This window comes from Gallus gallus, chromosome 10, assembly GCF_016699485.2.
Source record: "Gallus gallus isolate bGalGal1 chromosome 10, bGalGal1.mat.broiler.GRCg7b, whole genome shotgun sequence".
Classification (NCBI taxonomy): Eukaryota; Metazoa; Chordata; class Aves; order Galliformes; family Phasianidae; genus Gallus; species Gallus gallus.
The window spans coordinates 12,935,464-12,956,098 of record NC_052541.1 but is presented as its reverse complement, the minus strand read 5'-3'; the positions used below and the strand labels follow the sequence as shown (position 1 = coordinate 12,956,098).

The 20,635-nt window shown below is 59.4% G+C and overlaps 1 protein-coding gene and 3 non-coding genes across 4 annotated transcripts in view; 3 read left to right on the top strand and 1 right to left on the bottom strand.

Moving 5' to 3' along the window:
- The first annotated feature begins 92 nt into the window (after positions 1 to 92).
- On the top strand, positions 93 to 165 carry TRNAR-UCG. Its single transcript has one exon. It is a non-coding gene; the product is annotated as a tRNA-Arg (tRNA).
- A 3,874-nt stretch (positions 166 to 4,039) lies between these two features.
- LOC107054204 overlaps positions 4,040 to 20,635 on the top strand; it is a 36,932-nt gene continuing 20,336 nt past the window's right edge. Inside the window, exons 1-3 of the mRNA XM_046899327.1 lie at positions 4,040 to 4,044; positions 4,293 to 4,516; positions 17,692 to 17,761. Coding sequence (XP_046755283.1) covers positions 4,040 to 4,044; positions 4,293 to 4,516; positions 17,692 to 17,761 — 299 coding nt within the window. The remainder of the gene's footprint in view (positions 4,045 to 4,292; positions 4,517 to 17,691; positions 17,762 to 20,635) is intronic.
- On the top strand, positions 8,808 to 8,893 carry MIR9-3 (microRNA mir-9-3). The gene has a single exon (NR_161939.1). It is a non-coding gene; the product is annotated as a microRNA mir-9-3 (primary transcript).
- Positions 8,822 to 8,878, bottom strand: MIR9B-1 (microRNA mir-9b-1). Its single transcript, NR_161968.1, has one exon. It is a non-coding gene; the product is annotated as a microRNA mir-9b-1 (primary transcript).

Below are 20,635 nucleotides of genomic sequence, written 5' to 3'. Positions count from 1 at the left end.
GGCCGCGCGGACGCCCCGCCCGCCCCTCGCGCAGCCGCACTGCCCGCCGGCGGTGGAGCCAGTAGGGCGCGCGAAAAAGTGCTTCTGCAGGCGGCCGCGTGGCCTAATGGATAAGGCGTCTGACTTCGGATCAGAAGATTGCAGGTTCGAGTCCTGCCGCGGTCGAATATAAGGAGCGTGGAGAAGAAACGCTTATTTTTGCTCGTCTCCCCTTTGCTTTTGGCCGTCAGCGCGTGACAGCGGCAGGGACCGCGGTGTCGGGGCCGCACCTGAGCGGCGGGGCGGTGCTGCCGCCACCAGCGCCGCCGCGAACGCGCGGGCGCTCTGCGGGACGCCGGAGGGCTCGCAGGGCGCCGCGCTGGGCCGCGCGCTGCAGTGCCGCGTCTCGCCGCCAGGTGTCGCTGCGGGCCCGCCGCTGCCGCCCGCTCGGGGCCGCTCAGGCGGGGCAGGGCCGGGCCGGGCCACGGCCGTCGGGGCGCGGGTTCCTCCGTTCCCGCCCCGCTCCGCGCTCCTACAGGGCTCGGGGAGGGGGGAACACCGTGCGGCCGCTCCCACCCTCCGGAGCCCGCCGAGCGCTCCGTGAGCCGGGGCGGAACGGGGACAAACAAAGCCCCGAGCGCAAACCCGACGGCAGCGCGGGGCCCGGTGCCCCCCGGCCGGGGGGGGCCTCGGCTCGCGGGGGTGCGCGGTGCCGCGGGAGCGGGGCGAGGCCGTACGCGGCCCTCTTTGTGTGCCGAACGGCGCCGCGGCCGCACCGCCGGGTGCCCGGAATCCGCCCCTCGGCGGCTTCGTGGCTGCAGAGAAAAGGGATGTGCCGGGGGGGCCGGGGGTGGGCCGGGGGTCTCCACCGCGAGCGGCTCCGGGGAAGGACTCCGGGTCGGGGCCGCCCTCCCGCCGCTGCGTGCCGTTGTCGCCGATTTCCTCTTCCGTGCGGTCTTCGATTCGTTTATTTTTGACGATTCGATCATTGTTTTTTAAAGCGCCCCTCTCGCAAATCCCCACCGAGGGGAAAGAATACAAATAAATCCCGACGAGGCGCTGTCACCGCCGCTCGGGCCGACGGCAGCCACCCGCTGTCCCCGAGCAGCGAGAAAAGAAGAAACCCAACAGCAACCGAAGCGAACGGCCCGCCGGAATCGTAGCGGGGCCGGGAGTGGGGTCAGGGCATGCGTGAGCGACTCGGGGCACGGCGGGTGGGGGCGCTTCCCCGTTCCCCCCTCCCCACCTCGGGCCCTTTGTCCGTATGCCGCAGCCCGGCGCGCCCCGTCGGGGCCGGGCACGGAGCGGCCGAAGGAGACCCCGGGGCCGAACGCTGCGGGCGGACAATGGGGCGGCGGCGGGACTTTGCTTAACCCCGGTGCCCCGCAGGCGGCTGGGGGCAGGGGTCAAGGGCTTCGCCGTCCGCCGGGGCACGGGGAGCGTCACGTCGCGGAGCCCTTCGGAGCCGCGGAACCGAGGACCCGGGGAGGGCCGGGGATGGTTTCTGGGGGCGGCTGCGGGGGTACGGAGGCGGAGGAGCGGTACCCCGTGGTTCTGCCTTCGCCCCTCGGCTCGGGGAGGGCCGCGGGAGGGAGGAGGGAGCTGCGGAGCGGGGCAGAGGCATTCCTGCCGCCGCCCCGGGAGCCGAGGCATCGGAGAAACGGGCATTTATAGGTGACGTACGGGCTTACGTGGGAGCTCGTGCCCAGCACCGCTCTCCCAGCGCCGTTTCTACTGACACGACACCTTCCCGCAGCGCGCACCCCCCTTTTCCAGGCTGGGGGGGGGGGGGGAGGGTTGGGGGGGAGCGGGAGGGGACAGCAAAAGGGAAAAGAAAAGCGGCCCTTTCGTATCCCGCTCGGGAGACGAGCCCCGGAGCTCCGAAAGTGAGCGGAGGGCGATGGAGGGCGGCGGGGAGCGGGCCGGGACGCGTCCCCGTGCTCCGAGAGCGGGGCGAAGCGGCGGGGGAGGCGGGCAGCGCAGGTAAGGGAGCGGCGGGCACGGGCGGTGCCGGCGCCGCGGGGCTTTGCGGGGCCATCCTCGGGAGCGCTGCCCCATTTCCACCCACGTTTCCATCCCCGTCTCCGGGCCGGGCCCTGCGCGGCTCCGCGCTCCGTCTCCCGGGGCCGAGGAGGGTTTCGGCGGGCGCCGGGGGAACGCGGCGGTCCCGGCAGGGCGGGCAGCCTCTGCCCCGCGCCCATCGCCATCCCTCGGACGTGGGCCGGGGTCCCCCGGGCAGAGCAGCCCTCTCCCGGCCCCGGGCTCCTCCCGTGCGTGTCTCAATTCACTCAGGCTTGACTTGGCAATAAGCTCTCTCAATAAGGTGACAATAGAGCCCCAGTGGGACCCGAACAAAGAATTTGAAAGTAGTTAAATTGCAGGACACGTCCATCGCCTGGGTGCTTGAATTAAAGAAAAAGGGAGGGAAAAAAAAATCGGAGAAAAGAAAAAGGAGAGAGACTTTTCTTTGGGCTGGTGAGAAAATGCTCGGGGTAAAAGTTGGTTTGGCGTCTTCATTTCAGCGACAATGGAGCAGAGCTAATTCAATAGGAAACGCGGGGATTTTTTAATGAAAAGACCGCCGGGGTTACACCGAAGTTAAGCTCTTGTGAATTAATTATTAGGGCAAATAAACTGGGGGGGAGGGAGGGGGGGGGAGAAGGAGGGGAGCGCTCGGGAGGGAGTGTTGCAATTTCTTCATATTCTCCTTTTCGTGTTTAACGACAATGCCATTGGGTTTCGACTCCGGGAGAGAGAAAGGATTTCTTACACTCCCCGGGAAGAGGAGAAGACGCTTTTTGTGGCGTTCCTTAATTGCTTTGAAAATAAAATGCCGCCGAATTTGGCACCGGGCTCCGCTTTCTGCTGCCAGCGGCTTTTGGGGCCGTAGTTCCTTTCGTGGCAACTCGCGGATGCGAAAGGAAAACAACGGGCAAATTTAAAACCGCGGATGCGGAGGCGATGCGGTGCGCTCGGTGTGCGGAGCTCCCGGCCGCGATCGGTGCGTTTCTCCTCCGTAGGAACGCGCCCGGGGACCGCAGCGCCTTCAGCTCCCGGAGCCGCGGGCACCGCTCGGGTGAATCGGGGATGAAACGTGGGAGAAATGCGGGAGGGGAGGCGAGAAAAGGTCGGGAGCGAAGTGAGGCTGTGAGAGCGGAGGGGGATTTGTGAAATAGATAGATATGTGGATAATCATTTTTCTCTTTCCTCGCTCTGCAAAAGCTGCAGGCGAAACGCTAAATGTATAATTGTGTAAAGGGGAATATAAGGATGAGAAAAATGGAGGGGGAGCGGAGGAAGGAAGAGAGGGAAGGAGAGAAAGGCACGCGGCACCGCCGTGCTCGTGTCCTGAGTTCGGCCGGAGCTCACGGGCGGGATGCTGCGGGCACAGCACGGCACGGCCCGGCCTGACCGTCGGGGCGGCACGGACGGCACGGCCCGGTATCGCACGGCCCGGCCCGGCCCGCTGGAGGGACCCTCTGCCTCTTTCTCCCTTTCTGCCGCCTCCCCCCACGGAAAGCTCGTGGTTCTGCTCTGCCCGACGGCTGCGGTGCCGCACCGCACCGTGCCGTGACGAGCTGTGCTGTGCTGTGCTGGGCTGGGCTGTGCTGGGCTATGCTGGGCTGTGCTGTGCTGCGCTGGGCTGTGCTGGGCTATGTTGGGCTGTGCTGTGCTGGGCTGGGCTGTGCTGTGCTGTGCCGGGCCGTGCAGTGCCGTGCAGTGCCGGGCCGTGCCGTGCCGCTCCGGGGAGCCTCGCGGACTTTCAGCACTTGGACAGCGGTGCGGGAGCCGGGCCGTGCCGGGCTGTGCCGGGAGGGTCGGGGGGAGCGCGCGCAGTGATGCTCCGTACGGCGGAGGCAATGGGGAGGCGGCGTTCCTTCCTGAACGCCGGGCGTGGGGACACGGCCGAGGGGGCTCCGGGGAGCACCCCTGGAGGGGTACCTCGCCCCGACCCCCCCGCAGCTGGAAGAAAGCTCCGGGAGGCGCAGCCGTGCCCCGGCGGTGCGCCGCGGCCCCGCAGAGGGCACGGGGCCCCGAGGGGGCGGCAGAGGGCGGCTCGATGGGGTGTGGGGGGAGAGCCCCCTTTCCCCCATCTTCGGGGGGTAATTAGGGGTGACACGGAGGGGCTGCGGTTTCTGCTCGGTGGAGCTGCCGGCGACCAACCCCCGCCGCCGCCGCCTTCCTCCCGTCCTCCTCCTCTCACCCTCCCTCCTTCCCTCCCCCCGCCTTCTCCCCTCCCCCTCTCCCTCCTCCTCCTCTCCGCCATGGTTGGAGTGAATCGGAGGCTGCCGGGCTGACGTCAGTGCGGGCAGAGCCTGCCGCCGGCGGCAGCTCCTGGACACCGACCAGAACCGGCACCGGCAGCAGCCGGCAGGACGCGAAGAGCCCGGGCACCGCCGCCCCCCGCACCGGGGGTACCGGGGGCGCCGGGGGCAGAGCCCTGCCCGCCCCGCCGCTCTCCCTCCGGGAAGGGCGGCCCCCGCCGCCCGCTTCGCCCACGGACGGCCCCGTCGCTGCCCTCGCCTCGGCTGCAAGCGTGAGTGTGGCGGCACCGGGGGTCCCCGGGGAGGCTGCGGGGCGCGGGGGCTCTGCCCCGGTGGGGGAGGAGGATGGAGTGAAGGGGAGGAGAAGTCGATCGTCTCCCCGCCGGGAAGTTGTGTCCCCCCGGCTGCGGGACCCCGCTGACCCGCGCCGCTCCCGGCTCCACCGCCCGTCGGGGCGGGCAGCCCGCGGCCACGGCGGCTCCGGGGCCCAGCGCGGCGGGAGGGGGGGGGGCAGCGGGTGCCCCCGGGCTCCTTCGGCTGCCGTGGCCGCTCTGCTCCGGGCGGCGCTCCCCGCGTGTCCGGGACGGGGCGGCCCGAAGGGGCGAGCGGCGCCCCGACGGGGCGGCGGGGAGCCGGGGCTGAGCGGAGCCGCACGCTGCAGCCGGATGGCTCCTGAATGTCCCCGCCGGCCGGACGAAGCGGCGTGCAGCGGGCGGAACGCCCGACCGAGGCCGAGCCTCGCGGCGCATCCCGGCGTTAGGCCCCGGGTGAGACCCCGCGCTCCGGGATTTTTCCTTCGGACGCAGCGAGGGCTGCTGCGGGGCATCGCTCCGTGGGGTGGGGGACGCCGCGACACCGCGCCCCCCCCTCGGGTTCAGCTCCGAGGACAGCGCCGGGGTCGCCGCTGCCCATAACGCGATCTGTCGGCAGCCTCTGCTGAGGGAGGATTTTTTATTTCACGTTTGCTTCTCTCTGTACCTTCGCTGCATTTCCACCCCCCTTTCTTCCCCCTTTTTTCCCCTCTTTTTAAAAATCTTTATTTATAATTTATTTTATTTCTTTTTTAATTCCCTTCCATGTTTTTCTCCCATTCATTCTCTGCTCTCCCCTTCCTGCGGACGTTTATTTCCTTGCTGCTTTCTTTTCTTTCTTTCTTTCTTTTTCCTCTTTTTCCCCCCCCGTGTCTCCCTGGAAGTAAAACGCATTTTAGGCCTCAGCCTTACGGAAAGCCGACCCGTAGCAGTTCAGGTGCATTGGCAGCGCGCACCGCCCGGACCTCCCCCGCAGCCCCTCGACGTGCGCCCGCCCCACAGAACGAGGAGGGTCCGGGGCCGTCCCGCCCTCAGTCCCGGCCCCCGACGGCCGCAGGAAGGAGCGGCCGGGCTGTGGGACCCTTCGGCCGAGCCTTTCCGGCGCCGTGGCACGCTTAGACGCGGCTTTTAATTGCAAAACAAAGCAACGCGTTTCCCGAACGCCCGTCGGGAGCCGCCGCTCCCGTGAGTTGGCGAAGCCCCGATTGTTGGAGGAAAAGCGACAAACAATTAAGACACGATGCAGCTCGGGGCGGCGAGGCGCGGGGGTTACTCTAGGTTGGCTAAAAATAACTTCTCCTAATTAAAGAAAAGTGACGTCAGACGTGCAGGACGTAGAAGAGGGGAAGGCAGCGGACTCGGCGCGGGGCGATCACGTTCGATAATTCAGGGGAACGGGCACCGGGGCCGCTCCGAGGCGCGGGCGGAGAGCGGCTCCCCGTGCCCGGCTCCGGCTGCGGGACGGCTGAGGCGGGCGGCGTCGCTCCCCCGGGGAAGGGAGCGGAGCGAAGCCGAGCCGCGGTGCGGAGCTCAGCGCTGCAGGCGGGGCCCGGAGCGCGGAGGCAACGCGGGCGCGGAGCGGCGGCAGTGCAGCACCATGGCCAGAGCCGCGCCCGCCCCGTCGGGGCTGAGGTCGGGCCGGACCTCTCCGCGCAGCGCCGGGGAACGGCTGGGAGAGAACCCTCTGAACCTCCGCCCGGCGATGGGGAGACGTCCCCGCTTTTTCTCGGAGATATCGGGCTGTAGCCGAGGAATCGCGATGGCTTTTTTTTTTTTTTTTTTCCTGTTTATTCTTTTTCCCCCGGCTCTGCGCGTGCATGCGGGGGAAGCGCAGTCCCCGTGTCCCCACGTCTGTCCCCGTGTCCCGCCGTGCCTGCAGGTGCGGGGGCTGCGGGCCGTCTCCGGGCTCTGCCCGCTGTGCCTCGCTCGGTGCCAAGGAGCCATTTTGTGCTCTTAAATTGCGCCCGAAATAAATAAATAAAATCAATAAGAAAATAATAATAATAATAATAATTAATAATAATAATAAAATTCCAACCCGACGTTTAAGCGACGCCGAAAACCTCTCAAACGCAGACAGCGATTTTTCTCCTGGGCCTCTGCCTGCACGGAGCGGGCCGAGGCGGGCGCTCGCAGCCGAGCGAGGCGTTACCGAACGAAGCGGGAATAAATATATGGAGATATCCGCGCTTCCGCGAGGATAAATCGCGTCCTTCACCCGGCGGAGAGGGAGCCGCGCTCCCCGGCCTCGGCGCGGTGCCTTCAGCCGAGCGCTGCCGCGGCCTCGGAGCGGGGACGGCGGGGACGAACGGGGCCGGGGAGCGGAGCGGGGCCGCGGGGCCGGCGGAGGGGGGAGGCGGCCGGAGGGGACCCGCGAGGAGGACGGGGCCGCCCCCGGGGAGAAACCGAGGCCGGTCCGAGGCCCACGGACCGCGGCAGCCTTCGGCCCCTCTGCCCCGCGCTGCCCCGGGGGGTGCGCCATCCCCATCCCCATCCCCACGCGGGGAACGCGCCGGCGGCGATCACCGTCACGGCGACCGCAATAAATGAGGGCAAAATCCGGAGCCGGAAAATGAAGCAGATCCGATTTGTAGCAATTCTTTTTTTTTTTTTTTTTTTTTTTTCCCTCCCCCTCTTTCTCCAGGGATGATTAAAATACCCACAGCCAAACCCTTCCCGAGCGGCTCCGGGCCGCGGGGACGGCTCCGAGGGGCCGAGGAAGGAGCGGAGGTTTCCCCCCGGCCGCCGCGGGGCCGTCGGGGCGGCGGGGCACCCCCGGGCCCGGTTCTCGTTAGGGAGAGGCGGCCGGGAGCTCTGTGCCGTGCGCCGAGCTGGCAGCGCCGCTCCTACAGCTTTTAGCTTAATTGAGCTCGCCCGTTTTATTCCTTTCCTTTTGATTTGATTTGATTATTTTATTTTTAAAGAGGAGAAGGGAAGCGGGGAGAGGGAGGGATAAATAACCCGAGCGGAGCCGCCGGGAACGCGGGCGGCGTTGGGAACCGCGGCCGCTCCGGCAGCGTTCGCTCCGTCCCCGTCTCCCCCGTTCTGTGGAAGGTCACGTTTTGGTCGAGCCCCGGATTGAAGGGAAAGGGGACGTTTAGGAGCGGCGACGGATTATTCTGTGATTTTTTTTTTTTCTTCTTCTTTATTTCTTTTGAGCGCATTATTTATTTATTTCGCGGCGCGTAGGTCAGATCGGCGTCTCAGATAAAGCGCCTTTCCCTCCTGGCATTTGGTTATTATTCTCACCGTTGTTATTATTTGTATGTGCCGGATTTGTCACTACACGCGTACGGCGCTGACAACCCGCGAGGGAAACGGCGAAACGCGGAGGGGAAATAATTAAAATGGGGGAGAAAGGGGCGTCGGGGGGGGATCCGTGCGGGATCGCAGCGCTTCCCCAGCCCGGAGCTCATCGGGACGGGGCCCTTCGAGGCAGAGCACGGACGGGGCGGGCGCTGCGAGGCTGAGAGGGCAGCGGCGTCGTGGGGCAGAGGGAAAAGGGACGTGAAAGGGGAAGGAAAAGGTAGGGAAAGGGGGTAGGAAGAGGAAAAGGTCAGGGAAAGGGAGAAGGGAGGGCGAAGGGCGAGGAGAAAGGAGAAGTCGGCCGCAGGGCCGTGCGGGGGGTGCCGCCCGCCTCTGCCGAGGGGACACTGCGGGGAGGGGGGGAGCGCGGCGCAGCGCCCAGAACAAGAGCGGAGGGGCGGCACGGCGGGCGGAGGGAGGCCGGTCCGGGGGAGACGCGAGGGGGGGAGAAAGGGGCGTCCCGAGCTGAGCTGAGTCGTGCGGCTCCGTGAGAGCCCGCCCCGTCCTGCCCGCCCCGTCCAGCGGGGCTCGGCCGGGCCGGGGTGCGAAAGCGCGGGAAAGGGGGCGCTGATTTAAATGCGGGCCGAGGATTGGCTGAGCGCGGCGTGACGTCACTTCCCAAAGGGGGCGATTACCATGCGAGGGGAGTAGAAGTTGGGCAGCGGGGCGGGAGCGCGAGTGCTGCTGCCGGGTCGGTACCGCGCCGGGCTCGGCTCGGCTCGGCTCGGCTCGGCTCGGCTCGGCTCGGCTCGGCTCGGCTCGGCTCGGCTCAACGCGTCCTGCCTCCTCCTCGCAGCGCTGCTCCGTCTCTGCTCCGCATATTCATCTTTTTTTTTTTTTTTTTCTCTTTTTTTTTGTCTCCGTGGTTCCCCGGTGGCAGATCCCGGCCGCTCTGCCCCGGCCGTGCGCCTTCGCCCCGCGCCCGACGGACGGCAGCCCCCGACGGAGGGATGTTTCTGTCTTTGGTTATCTAGCTGTATGAGTGTTGTGGAGCCATCATAAAGCTAGATAACCGAAAGTAGAAATGACTTCCAGACCTGCGCGCCCGGGGGAAGCGGCTACAGCAGCACCGGCGGCCCCGCAGCAGCCCCGCCCGCCGCCCTCCGCCCTCCGCCCGCCACCTCGGGGCTCCAGGTAAGCGCCCGCCCCGTCGGGCCGCTCCGCCGCGCTCCGGGCAGCGGTACCCGCGGCTTCGCGGCACCGGGCGGGAGGGATGGGGAGCACCGCGCACACGCGCTCGGCTCCAGGTGCGTGGGAGCGGGCTGGAAGAGAGGAGCCCCCGGGGCTGCTCTGCTAACAAAGCCCCCCCGGCGCAGGCTGCGGTCGGACCTCGCTAAAAACCCGCTTAGTGATATTTTATCCTCTCCTATTTCTTCTCTCTCTCTCTATTTTTTTTTCTTTTTTCTTTTTTTTTTTTTTCCCCGGCTTTGGGCTTGATCCCGGCCTCCCATTGAAGGCCAACTTGGCGATCGTGTCTGCACTTTCCCTGTGAGTTCGCTGTTGCTGGGGAGGTCTGCAGGGAGGGGATCCCCAGGACGGGTCCCGCAGCCCGGCGCTCCCCTCCGGCAGCGCAGGCACAGAGCCTCCCGCACCTCCGCCGCGAGCCCCAGAAGTTGGGACGTAATATGTATTACAATGTCTGGCAAATAATAGGGAGAAAAAAAAAAGGGGGGGGGGGGGGGGAGAAAGAAAGAAAGAAAGAAAAAAAAGCAATTGGCAAATCTGCATTCCGTTCCCATGGCGACACAAAGCACCGCGCTCTCCGCCGAGCCGCCCCGGCACGTTTTTGCAGCCGGTGTGGGGTGAGCACCCCCGGCTGGGGTTGGAGTCCCTGGGTGCCCCGTGGGGCACTCATAGGGTACGGCCGCAGCCCCTCGCCCGGTGCCCGCGGGGACGATCCCTGCGCCCTCGGGGGCCGTGGCAGCCCCGGGGCGGGGGGGATGCAGAAGGAGCCGTCCCCACCGCCTTCCCGGGGCTCTTCGCTGCCCCCGCGGTGCGGGAGAGGAGCGAGATGGGCAGGATGCTGCCGCTCTCCCTCTGCTTGCACGTATGGGTGCGGGTGCCCGGCCCCGTCCTTTTGGCACAGGGCAGAGGGCAGCATCGGGGCCCGAGCCCGCGCCCATCTGGGTGCAAGAGAGCGAAAAGTGGAAGCTCCGCGCACCCCGGGGGGCTCTGCACCATCCCCAGCGCAGGGCCGGCATCAGCCGCCGCAGAGACCCTTTCCAGGGCCAAACCACCGCCGTAACCCCATCAGGAGAAAGGATCTCAGCCTGAATTCGGCTGTACCGTGGGAAAGCAAAGTTCCAAGGAGCGCTGTTAATAGAGATTCTAATGAGGAGTCATTGGAGAAATTAAAAAGGGGCAGAGAGAGACGGCGGCGGCGGCGCTAATTCCGCAGGAAACCTCCCAGGGAAAGGCAGCGCAGGCGGGAGCGCTGGGAAGCATGAAGGCCTGGAATTAGACTATCATTTAGAGAGCGTTACTAATCTGAAGTTACAGCAGTAATTCCGTGATTTGCTGGGTCCCACACGCAGCGCCGGAATTAAAGATACGGATTTGAGAGAAACGTAACTCAACGGCGGCTCCGCGGCTCGGCGAGCGCCGAATGAATCATTCATTCCAAAGGCAGCCAAAGACGTGTCATTAGGAGCCGACCTCCTCCTCTCCATCTGGAATATGCGCGCTCCGTGCGAGCCCAGAAATTGTGGAAGGGATCGGAGGTGGGAGGAGGGAACGCGGCCCTTCCGCTGCTCCGTTACATCGGTTATTTATAAGAAATAATCTTCCCATTGCTTTGCGCAATGTTGTGGTTGGTGCTCTGTTCCTCTCCTGCTTTATTTTCCCTCCCGTGCGATAGCGCCGAGTCAGGTGCGAGCGTTGAGGTGGAGATGCTTTAAAACTGGAGCGAACAAAGCGAGCAAGGTGCTTGATGAATGCATTTATTCCGGAGTAATGATTTGATGGGGGATGGAAGAAAGAAACATTCAAATTCCTAATGAATGTAATTCAGGGGGAAGCGTTGGAGCGGTGGTGGAGGAGAGCTGCGTTGCTGGAGTGCTGCTGCGTGGCACAGCCCAGGAGGTAGTTCTGTCCATGGCTTTTGTAGTGGCAAAAGGTGGGCATTTAAAAAGAAAATCCAAGGAAAAGGAAGTGTGTGTGTATATATATATATATATATGTACACATATACGCACACATATAAGAAATGTGTTTGTGTGTGTGTGTGTAAATACATATATATGATTTATGAAATAAAATGGAAGTGTGGCGATCAGGGTGTGCACGTGAACTCCTACCAAGGACAAGGCAAGCTCTGTCGCCGTGCTCTTGGGTGCTCAGACAGCATCCTCAGCTCCCCTGTTTCCCCTCCCCGAAGCCCCGTGCTCTCAGCTGACTGTTGGGGTGTTCTGCAGGCGGTAGGGCTGGCCCACGTATCCCGGAGCTGTTCCCCCACAGTAGGTTTGAGGCAGGGATGGAGCACTTTGCCCTTTATGTTCCGGGCAAGAGGAGCTGTGGTCACATTTTTGCTGGGGTTTCATTCTTCGTTTTCACCCTGGGAGTCGGCAGTGAGGGTGCACCCATCCGCACCGCAGTGCCCACCTCGCAGCCCAGTGCCACTTCTCCGCTTTCTGCCTTCTGATGGGTCGCTGGCCCACCTCCTTTGGACGTGGGATGGGTTTTGGTGAGCAGGGCCACACCTGAAGCATCCCAGCAGCCTGCTGCCGCTTGGCCCTGCGCCCTGCTGGTGTCAGTGTCACTGTCAGCCCAAACCTTCCTCCCAAATCCAGAAGGACGGTGCCTGCTGGTGCTCTCATCGCTTGTGGGGCAGTGCGGCGCTGCAGGCAGGGAGCAGAGCGTGGCTCCCAGGTCCCTCCTGCTGCTGGTGGCGGTCCCTTTGCAGAGGTACAGGGTGCAGTGCGGGTGGGGTGAGCTCTCCGAGGCCGGGTGTGATGTCTTTGTTCTTCAGCGGTGCTGGGGGTGGGCAGAGGGAGACGGGGATGTAAAGATCCTTGGGGGTAATTGGAAAATGCCATTAGGGGATCGATGCCACAGGGCATCGCGTGCTCCAACTGTTTTATTTATTTCTCTTCTCCAGAACTTCTCCCCGTGGAGCGGGATGGGCTCATGGATTTGTAGCCGGTGCCCAACCTGTGTGGCACTGAGTGGGTGGGGATGGGGCTGCCTGGTGCCTGCTGCTCCAACAAGCTGTGCTGAATGGAGGCAGGGCCGCTCGGTTATGGATGAGATCCCATCAATGGGCATTTTTGTGGAATTGCCTGGCGATGGCTGGTGTGGAGCTGGAGGCCTGGCTCCGTCGGTCCTTTTGTCTCCCTGATTCATCGCGTGCTGCCTGCATCCACCTGGCCCTGTGTCCTGGCTCTGTCTGTGCCATGGGGCTGCGCTGGAGGCCCTGCCCAGGTCTGAGGCATACAGCTCCCATCCCCTCAGCTCAGGGTGCTCTGTGGCAGCCAAGTGCTAATTTGGCACCGGGAGCTTTTCAGAGCTGTGAGCACGAAGGTGTTTGCATCTCACACATAGCGCGGGTGCCACGTGTCACCTGGGCGCTTTGTCACCCCAAATCCTCACGAGCTGTTGGGGTCGGTGGTGTGAGATGGGGACATCGCCGCCTGTGCCAGCTTCCCTCCGCCACCCTGCCCAGGTTGGTTTGCTGCTTTTTGGCGTTTCTTGCCCCAAAACACGTTGGCAGAAGCGAGGCGTGCCGGGTGGGGACAGAGCTCTGGGTGCCACATCAATGTTTGTTCAGCGGCTCAGGTTGGGTTTAGGGGTGTTTGCCTGCACAGCTCAGGAATGGGAGTAAAAAAAGAAAACGGGCTGGGGAGGAAAGCACACAATCTCCGTCAGTTAGCTGTCTCTTGGAAACTCAGCTTGCTGATCCTATAGAGGCTTTCTCTTTTCCTTCACCCTGGTCTGGCCTTAAGTACCACTTTAAGTGGGCTTTGCTCATTCACATCCAGGCTCCTTAGAGCAATTGAGCCCGCGGGGGTTTGAAAAGAAGGGACGGTCCCTCAATGGCAGGACCTTGGGCCAGGCTAATTGGTTTTGGTTCAAGGGGATACTGGATTTGTGAAAAGCCCAAAGCCACCTTTCCCACGCCAAATCCCGGCCCTTCAGAGGGGGAAGTGTGGGGTGCCAGGTGGGGAAGGAGCTGAAAGAAGGGTGATGTGCTCGGAGCTCCGTCGCTGCCCCAACACCCACCGGCCCCTGCAGGGATGGGGACCCCGTGGTAGCACAGGGACGGGTCCCTGCTCTATGGGGACGGGTCCCTGCTCCGTAGCTCCATCCTGCTTTCGTTAAACCTTGGCTTCAAGGCTGCCACGGAGACGCTGGGAGGAGCAGAAGGATGGGACCTGGGGAAAGCTGGCAGCACCAAATCGCATGCGTGCATGTCTTTTATGTCTCATTTTGCTTTGGGATTTTATTTTTTTTTTTTCCCCTTACGCTGAATCTCTCTGGCACCATTCCAGCAGTCCCATGACCTTTACTCTCCCAGATCCATAAAAATCACTTAATTATTGGGCCGAAAATCAAGGCTTGGAAACAAAGCCAGCTTATGGGACCATCATTTCTTGATGTATTTCCTGCGAGGACATATTTCTGGGCACCTTCAGAGCCGTGCGCGCAGCGTGTTGGATATGAGATATCAAGGCATTATTTATTGAGGAAGTCTTCACACTCCCTCATCTGTTATAATTAACTGATGACATTTTTTCTAAGGTTCAAAATATGGTGAAAAAGTATAATTAGCGCGAAGCTGAGGCACTGCATTAAAATGTCTCCTATAGTTAATGTAAGATCGTGCTGCTATTTATTATAGGAGGGGTCGGCTCTGACCTCTGTGTTGCCTAACACTTTTTATTGTAAAGATTGTTGAACTTTTTTTTTCTCTTTTTGAGACCCTCTGACACTCCCATTGTTTGCTGCGGGCCCTTGAAATTCGGCGGGGGGAAGCTGTTCGGCGAGAGCGATGCCTATTCTTTGTCCCCTAAATTCCTTTCAGGTTTAGCTGAATTATGAATCATTCAGAATCACAATTTCCCTTCGGTTGCCTCTTTGAGGCGGGGGGAAGAAAAATAAATGTGTTGTTTCTCCGGAATAATAATCACAACAAACCAGGAGCGCGGTGCCCTGGCACGGCTGGGTTGGATGGAAGAACCATCACGACCGCCTCTATGAGCCCCTTCCACATCCAACCCATCTGTGCCCCCATCTCCCGGCACCAAACTCGGTGCGGGGAGGAAAAAATTGCATCTGTGTGCATGGGTCCTGCCAGCCCCAGCGGTTCGCCTTCCTGCACCGCCGACCCCGGGAGAGCAGCCTTCTGCCGCTGCCAGATAACATTAGCTCTGTATTTCATAGTGGCAGAAATCTGTGCCGAGGCTCCGGGCTCGAAATCCCTCTCCCCGCGATGAGCGTGGGGTGGAGGGAGGGGAATTTGCTACACTTGCGTACAATTGTTTCTTTTCTTTCTTTTTTTTTTTTTTTTTTTTTTTTTGCTTTTTTGCTTATATAAACAATGTATTATTTATTAGGCATAAATAATACATTTTCTGTATGTTTAGAATGCACGTGATTTCTGCAGATTAAAAATGTACGGGGTTTAAGGCACCAAACCAAGCGCTCGCAGGTCGGGGTGCGCGACTGCGCTTTGGCCGTGGGATGTAATTCAGCCTCTGCTGCCCGTGCCCATCTCGGGCTGCAGTGACTCGGTCACAGCCTATTTATAGCTCACTCCCTCTTTCCCTGGTCAGGGTAGATGCACGGCGAGGTGGAATTGAGGTTGCACGGACAGCCGTAAATTGAGCATTTCCTAACTTGTGAAGTGCTTGACCACGGAGTTCAAACGAGGCCTTTTCAGGGCTGGGTTTCCGCATGTGGCATTAACGGCGTTGGTAGGGGATGCAAAATGCAGGCGTAGAGAAGCCATAGAACAGCACAGCCCAATTGGACTATTGAAAGTGCTCTTTGAATAGGTGGGGGAGTCAACAGAGCCTACACTTGATCTGAGCTCAATGGCCAAGAAGATGTCTCCAAGCTGAAAGGGGGAAGCCTTTGTTTCACCAGCACCAGCCACGATGTTTTCTTTGCCTTTGGTTTTGCCTCGTTCACTCCTAGGGAGGTTTGGGCTCCTTCTCTTGAGGAATCTTCATTGTGTTCACTGAAATTGCACTTGGGAAAGCTGGTGTGGCCTTAGGAGGGTGCACACACGCGTGCTCCCAGCGTCACACCTCCCGACGTGCGCTGCCCGGGTCCGCGCCTTGCATGCTCCTTCTTCCCATGGAGCACACATTGGAGGGAAAAGGGCGGCCTTTGTGCATTATATGGGAGATTTAATCTCTTTTTTTAACTGCTGGAAGAATTTCCTCCACTTTCCTTGGGAGCTGATGGCGTGCAATGCAGATTTATCTTTGCTGGAGATGGCTTTCTTTTTCCTTTTCTTTGTTTGCTGGGAATTCTCTCCATTCTGCCTTGCAATATTTGTGAGGACGCGTTTGGCTCTCTCTGTTTTACAGCAGAGGACTCCAGCCATTTTTGCCTTGTGGGTTCCTGCAGCCTGGTACCCTACAGGGGCTGCACCTGTGCTGGCACCATGTCTATCTACGTGCGCCACATTGGGGTGTCCATTGTGTGGGTACTGCCCAGTGTTCCACGGGCATCTTCTTCATAACTTTCCCCCTCTCTCCCACATCTCAGTTCAGCAAAGGGCCTGTCTATCTGGATGCAGGCAATAAACGTCTGTTCTCACCCTGACTTCTGTTAATGAGATAGAGACAGGTAAGCATCACACATACCAACTTTCCTGCTCTCAGCAACATCAAGGAAACGGTGACAAGCTATTAATGGAAAGTGATGGTCTGGGTGCTAATTAGTGCTTCCTTTTCAACTTTTACCTCCATGTCTCCGCGATGCCCATCCCAGCCTCTCCTTTCTCCTTGCATCCCTTTGTTTCCAGCACGTTCCTCGTTCACTGCACACATCCCATCTCGAAGGGGCTTCTCTGTTCTTTTCCTACCAATTGCTTGCTGCATCTCTTCATTCTCTTTTTGTGCCTTTTTTTTCCCTTGGTAATTGCTGCCTGTACCTCCTTTCTCCAAAAAAAAATATATATATATATATATGAGAACAATACTGTGGTGGGGTCTGAGACCTTGGGAATTGGGCCATGCAAAGTTGGTCGTGAGTTTCTCATCTTCATCACCGGGCTGTGGTATCTGCTTGTGGCACTGGCACACGGGGTCACAGTACCCTGGGGACGTGAGGTCAGAGATCCGTCCCCTCTTCCCACAGGTAACGCTATGGGGAGTCTCCCAGCAGCTCCCAGGTCCTGGTCACAGAGCAATTAGTATTTAAAGCAGATCCAATGGTGATGCCCGCAGATGGAACGGGATGGCTCTCTGCTGTGTGAGCCTGTATGAAATGACAGGTTCTGCTAAGCCCTAAGTGCTCTCACTTGCCACCAGGCCCAGAAGGGGCTCTTTTTTCCATCTCCAGCCCAATCCCTGCTGCTGCAGCAGCGTGATGCCTGGCCTCAGCCTGGTGCCCACTCTCTCCCACACCTCTCTCCTGTCTCCTAGGCTCTCTGGCTTCCCCGAGGACCCAACCATCCCCTCCTCACTGTTTTCACATGGGCTGTGCTTTTCCTGCTGCCAGGCACATCCCACAGAGCCGCGTAATCTGGCCCTGTCATTCCCAGTCACAGGCTCAGCACACACCGTAGCTTTGTGGGGAACGCTCGCAGGGCATCTATGGTTTGCATATTAGCTAATTAATTTTCATGACCAAACGATGCTGCCTGGTCTCCTGTTTATGCTCCTTGCCGCTCCGCTCTCCCTCTCCTCGCTGACACACACACGAGACGACACATCTCCTCCGAACGTCAGCATCCTCCCGCAGCCTTGAGATGCGAGTGGTTATTCTGTTGGCTTGTCAAACGCGGGTTTCCCAGCTTCATGGTACACAGGGGCCCCCTGTTTCACATTTGCTGATTCTTATTAGACCCAGCGCGCGAGGGCCCCGTCTCTCCCAGCAAAGCACCGCGCTGCATCCCATCCATAAATCCAAGCCTGGAACAAAGCCTCCTCTACCCTGCCCCATATTTCTACCCAGCCTGCCCGCTTTCCCCTCTCTCTCCCTTTCTCTTTCTCTCCCCTCTCCCATGCTGAAGGTTTCCTAGTGCCAGGGAGATATGATAATTCTTGTGAAGAGAGCATGAAATGCCTCTGCTCTTTGTGTCTGTTTAATTCAATGAGAATCCCAGCCCCAGATGTCATGAATGGTGGGCTTTGTGCTGGCCCTTCCTAAGCCCTAACCGCCAGCCCTGCTCTCTGTCTTTCTTGTTTCCCACCACTGGATACTGATTAACAAACTAAATTATTTTTCCTCCCTAATGATGTTTTCCCACTTTGCCCACCAGGCTGGAAGAAGCCACGGGGAGGAAAGAGTTTGTGCAAAGGATGAGATAGCCAGGGAAAAAATTAAAGAGACAGTGTTGCTCTCTGGACTCTGGCAGCGCAGGTCTGCTCGGCTTTATTTCCTTATTAGAGGACATGGTCGTGTCTGGCTGTATTTTATGTGGCTGTGTGTATTTCAGCCGAGGGGATGGGCTCAAGAGCATCTGCACAAGGTATGCTCTGAAGCATGCCAAGGTCCGTAACTCACTCGCAATTGTGCATTCGAGTTTGCAGGGTCCCAAATTTAAGGTCTCTTTTCCAGCCCTTTCTTCGTGAGCGATGTTTGGTAATTACTTGACATCCATCCATACACGTAGGAGCCGCTTTCTAATTGAGACAAATTCTCTTTTCCTTAATCAGAGCTGACTGCGAGTTCGTGGAGCGGGATGCCTTGGGAAGGGATGGGACATCTCCACCTGAGCGAGGAGAGGTGAGTCCCTGGGAGTCATGCCAAAAGTCCCTCTGTGCAATGGGAGAGCAGCTCTTTTACCTGATCCCTCCCTCCCACAGCCAAATTTCCCAGCGAGGCTATTGAACCAGGGCCAGTTGTTAGCTGCTGTTAGAGAAGGCCAGCAGTGATAACCCAGTGAACCTGTATGGAGCTGGAGGCAAGCAGCCAAGGTGGACTGTGCAAAGCCTACCTGCTTCCCAGAGCCAAGCAGCGCTCTTTGCCACACGCCAACAAGGCTGTGGCCAGCAAACACCCTCCTGAGCTGGGAGAGAGGGTGGGTGAAAACCTGTGCAAGCAGGAAAAGCAGCAGGGAGGAAGAAAGCCTTCCTCAAGCAAAAACAGAAGGTTTGAATGGCGTAGCTGGGAGGTGGTATGAGAGGTGTAGCTGGGAGTCATTGAGGCGGGCAGTTGGTTTGGCATTTTGCTTTTGTTGGTTGTTCCTCGGTTTAGATGCAGGCAGGAAGAATAAGCAGAGAAAAGGGTGTTGCTTGTCTGCACCCACCAAGCACAGCCACTGCATACAACGCCTTGTGTACGGCCTTTGCTTCCCACCGCAGTCACATCTGACCCTTATTACTTCTGCAAGGTAGAACAAGGCAGGAAAAATGGCTGTGCAGTGAGTTTCTTCATGCGCCAGGATTTATTAAGAACAATAGGGGAAATCAATCCATCTATGTAGAATACATCGCAGGCTGCAATGGGATAAAGCATTTATTCCGCTCTTGAAGGGTAGAGCTATAACTCATGGGAGGCAAAACCCTTAGTGCTCCGGAGTCCCTTCCCTTCATGTGTGCAAAGAAATGCTTTAGCCCATGGCAACCTACCCGCTATTGAATTTGTGTGGAGGATCTGCTGCCCTTCCCCTCCGCCGGCCCCTTTTTGGAAGGCGAGTCACTCATTAAAACACACCTCTGGAAAATGAAGGGGCTGTCTGTTCGAAGGCATCTCTTCATCTTGGCTTTATTTAAAACAGAAGAGGAGAGAATAGAAATGTCTTGGTGACGTAAAAGCAACCCCCCACCAATTTGGAACAGAGAGATTAAACCAGTGCAGGTTTTGCTGCAACTTTCTGCTGATGCTCAAGGACCAGGCACAGCAATTACAGCGGAGAGGGACAGGTTGGGCATTGTAGCAAAGCATGCTGATGCCAGGGACTGCTGTGCGCTGTGGCTGAGTATGTCCAATGCTGGCTAGCTACATGTGTGTCTCCGTATGTAAGTACTACCCTGTGCCCGGCTCTCCAGCTCGCGGTAGATGGCATGCAGAGCAAAGACTGGAGCAGTAGTTAGCAGGGGCAAAAGGTGACTGGGATTTGTTATAATCTTTGTGGGTGTGTGAGAGTGTGAAGGCGGGGGGGGGGCATTAATAGTGAAATGGTATTTTCACTAAGCCTATTTTCACTGGGTCTAATCTATCTTGTGGGAAGAGGATCTCTTCAATAGGGCAGACCCAGTGAGGCTCATGAGCTGTTTGGAGGGGGTCTGGAGAGCTGAGGAGCACTGGCAGGGGGAGGCGTAGCAATTGAGCGGACACATGTCAGACAGTCTTCCTCGGCAGAGATGACTTGGTAGGTAGCGTGCTGTTGGGCAGATGGGGTTAATTCTTACACCCAAATCAAAAGGCGACCGAGGGGGGAATGTTTTATTAATGAAAGCAGCCCTTTGTGAGTATTCCTCCTGAGGCACGTTCCCTCCACCCGCTGCCTTCCCCCCTGGCTGCTGTCTGGCCCCGCGTCTTGCTCAGTACCTGCTCAGCTGCCACTCACCCACTGATGGGTTTCATCAAGAAGTGTCTCTGCATGTCTGAGTCCTGGGCCCGGGTGAGCGAGGCCATGCAGGAGGAGGGACAGGTCTTTGGCTTAGCCAGCATGAAGAAAGGGATGTGCCACAGACAGCAGAGCTTGAGCTCTCACAGGTTGTATGCCAGCCTATCGCTTGCTGCACGGTCGCCTTTCAGTGACATCCAAGATTGAGAGACACCATGGTTTGCAGAGCATAAGGGAAAATGCAGGTCAGAAGTGGGCATCTCCGTGGGTAGGGATGAAGGGGACAACTACAGTTAGGTTGGGAACGTTTGGAATGCCCCCTTCCCATTCAACTGCCTCGCTCTCCTGCCAAGGAATGGTCTCTAGAGAAAGGGCAGAGGAGCTATTTCCATGCTCCAGAAAGCATTGCTGCCCGCTTCCTTGGGGGCACTGGGCAGCTTGCTGTGCCAAAGGACGGGGTTGTGTGAGGGGGAAGGGCTGCGAGCCGAGGTTATTTCTGTCGCTTTGTTAAAAATAAAACAAAAGCTGTTTTATGACAATTGATTCGGAAGAAGGAGGAAGCGGAGCTCAATTCCCAGAGCGCCTTTTAGAAAGGCTCTGCATGCGCGTGCGTGCGTTGTACGTGTGTCAGAACAGAGCACCCAAGGAAGGCCAGGTCGGGAAACCTCGCACGGAAGCGGGGAAGAGACCCCGATGCATGGCTGCTTCCCTGAGGGAACCCCCGCAGGGCTAATGTTTGATCTGAGGCTCGGCTGTACTCCTCTGAAACCTTGGGATGTCAGGAGCTCAAAGGGAGCCTGGGACAGAAGAGGATGCTATTTGCATTTTCCTATGAATGCATCTATTTGTATAAATATGGTGTCTCTGTGCATGCGCACACCCCCCTGTGCATGCATTTGTTTGAAGAGCAACACGCTGTCCCTGTAGTGTTCTCCGCTTAGGGCCAGAATTGGTTAGTCTGAAATTCAGGCTCTTCCTGGAGGAGCTGTAACTCCCCTCCCTGCTCCAAATCCAGCACTGCCTACGGACACAGGAGTCCCGAGAAGTTTTGCCATGCGATAGCGGAGTTTCATTGTGTAGGATTGTGA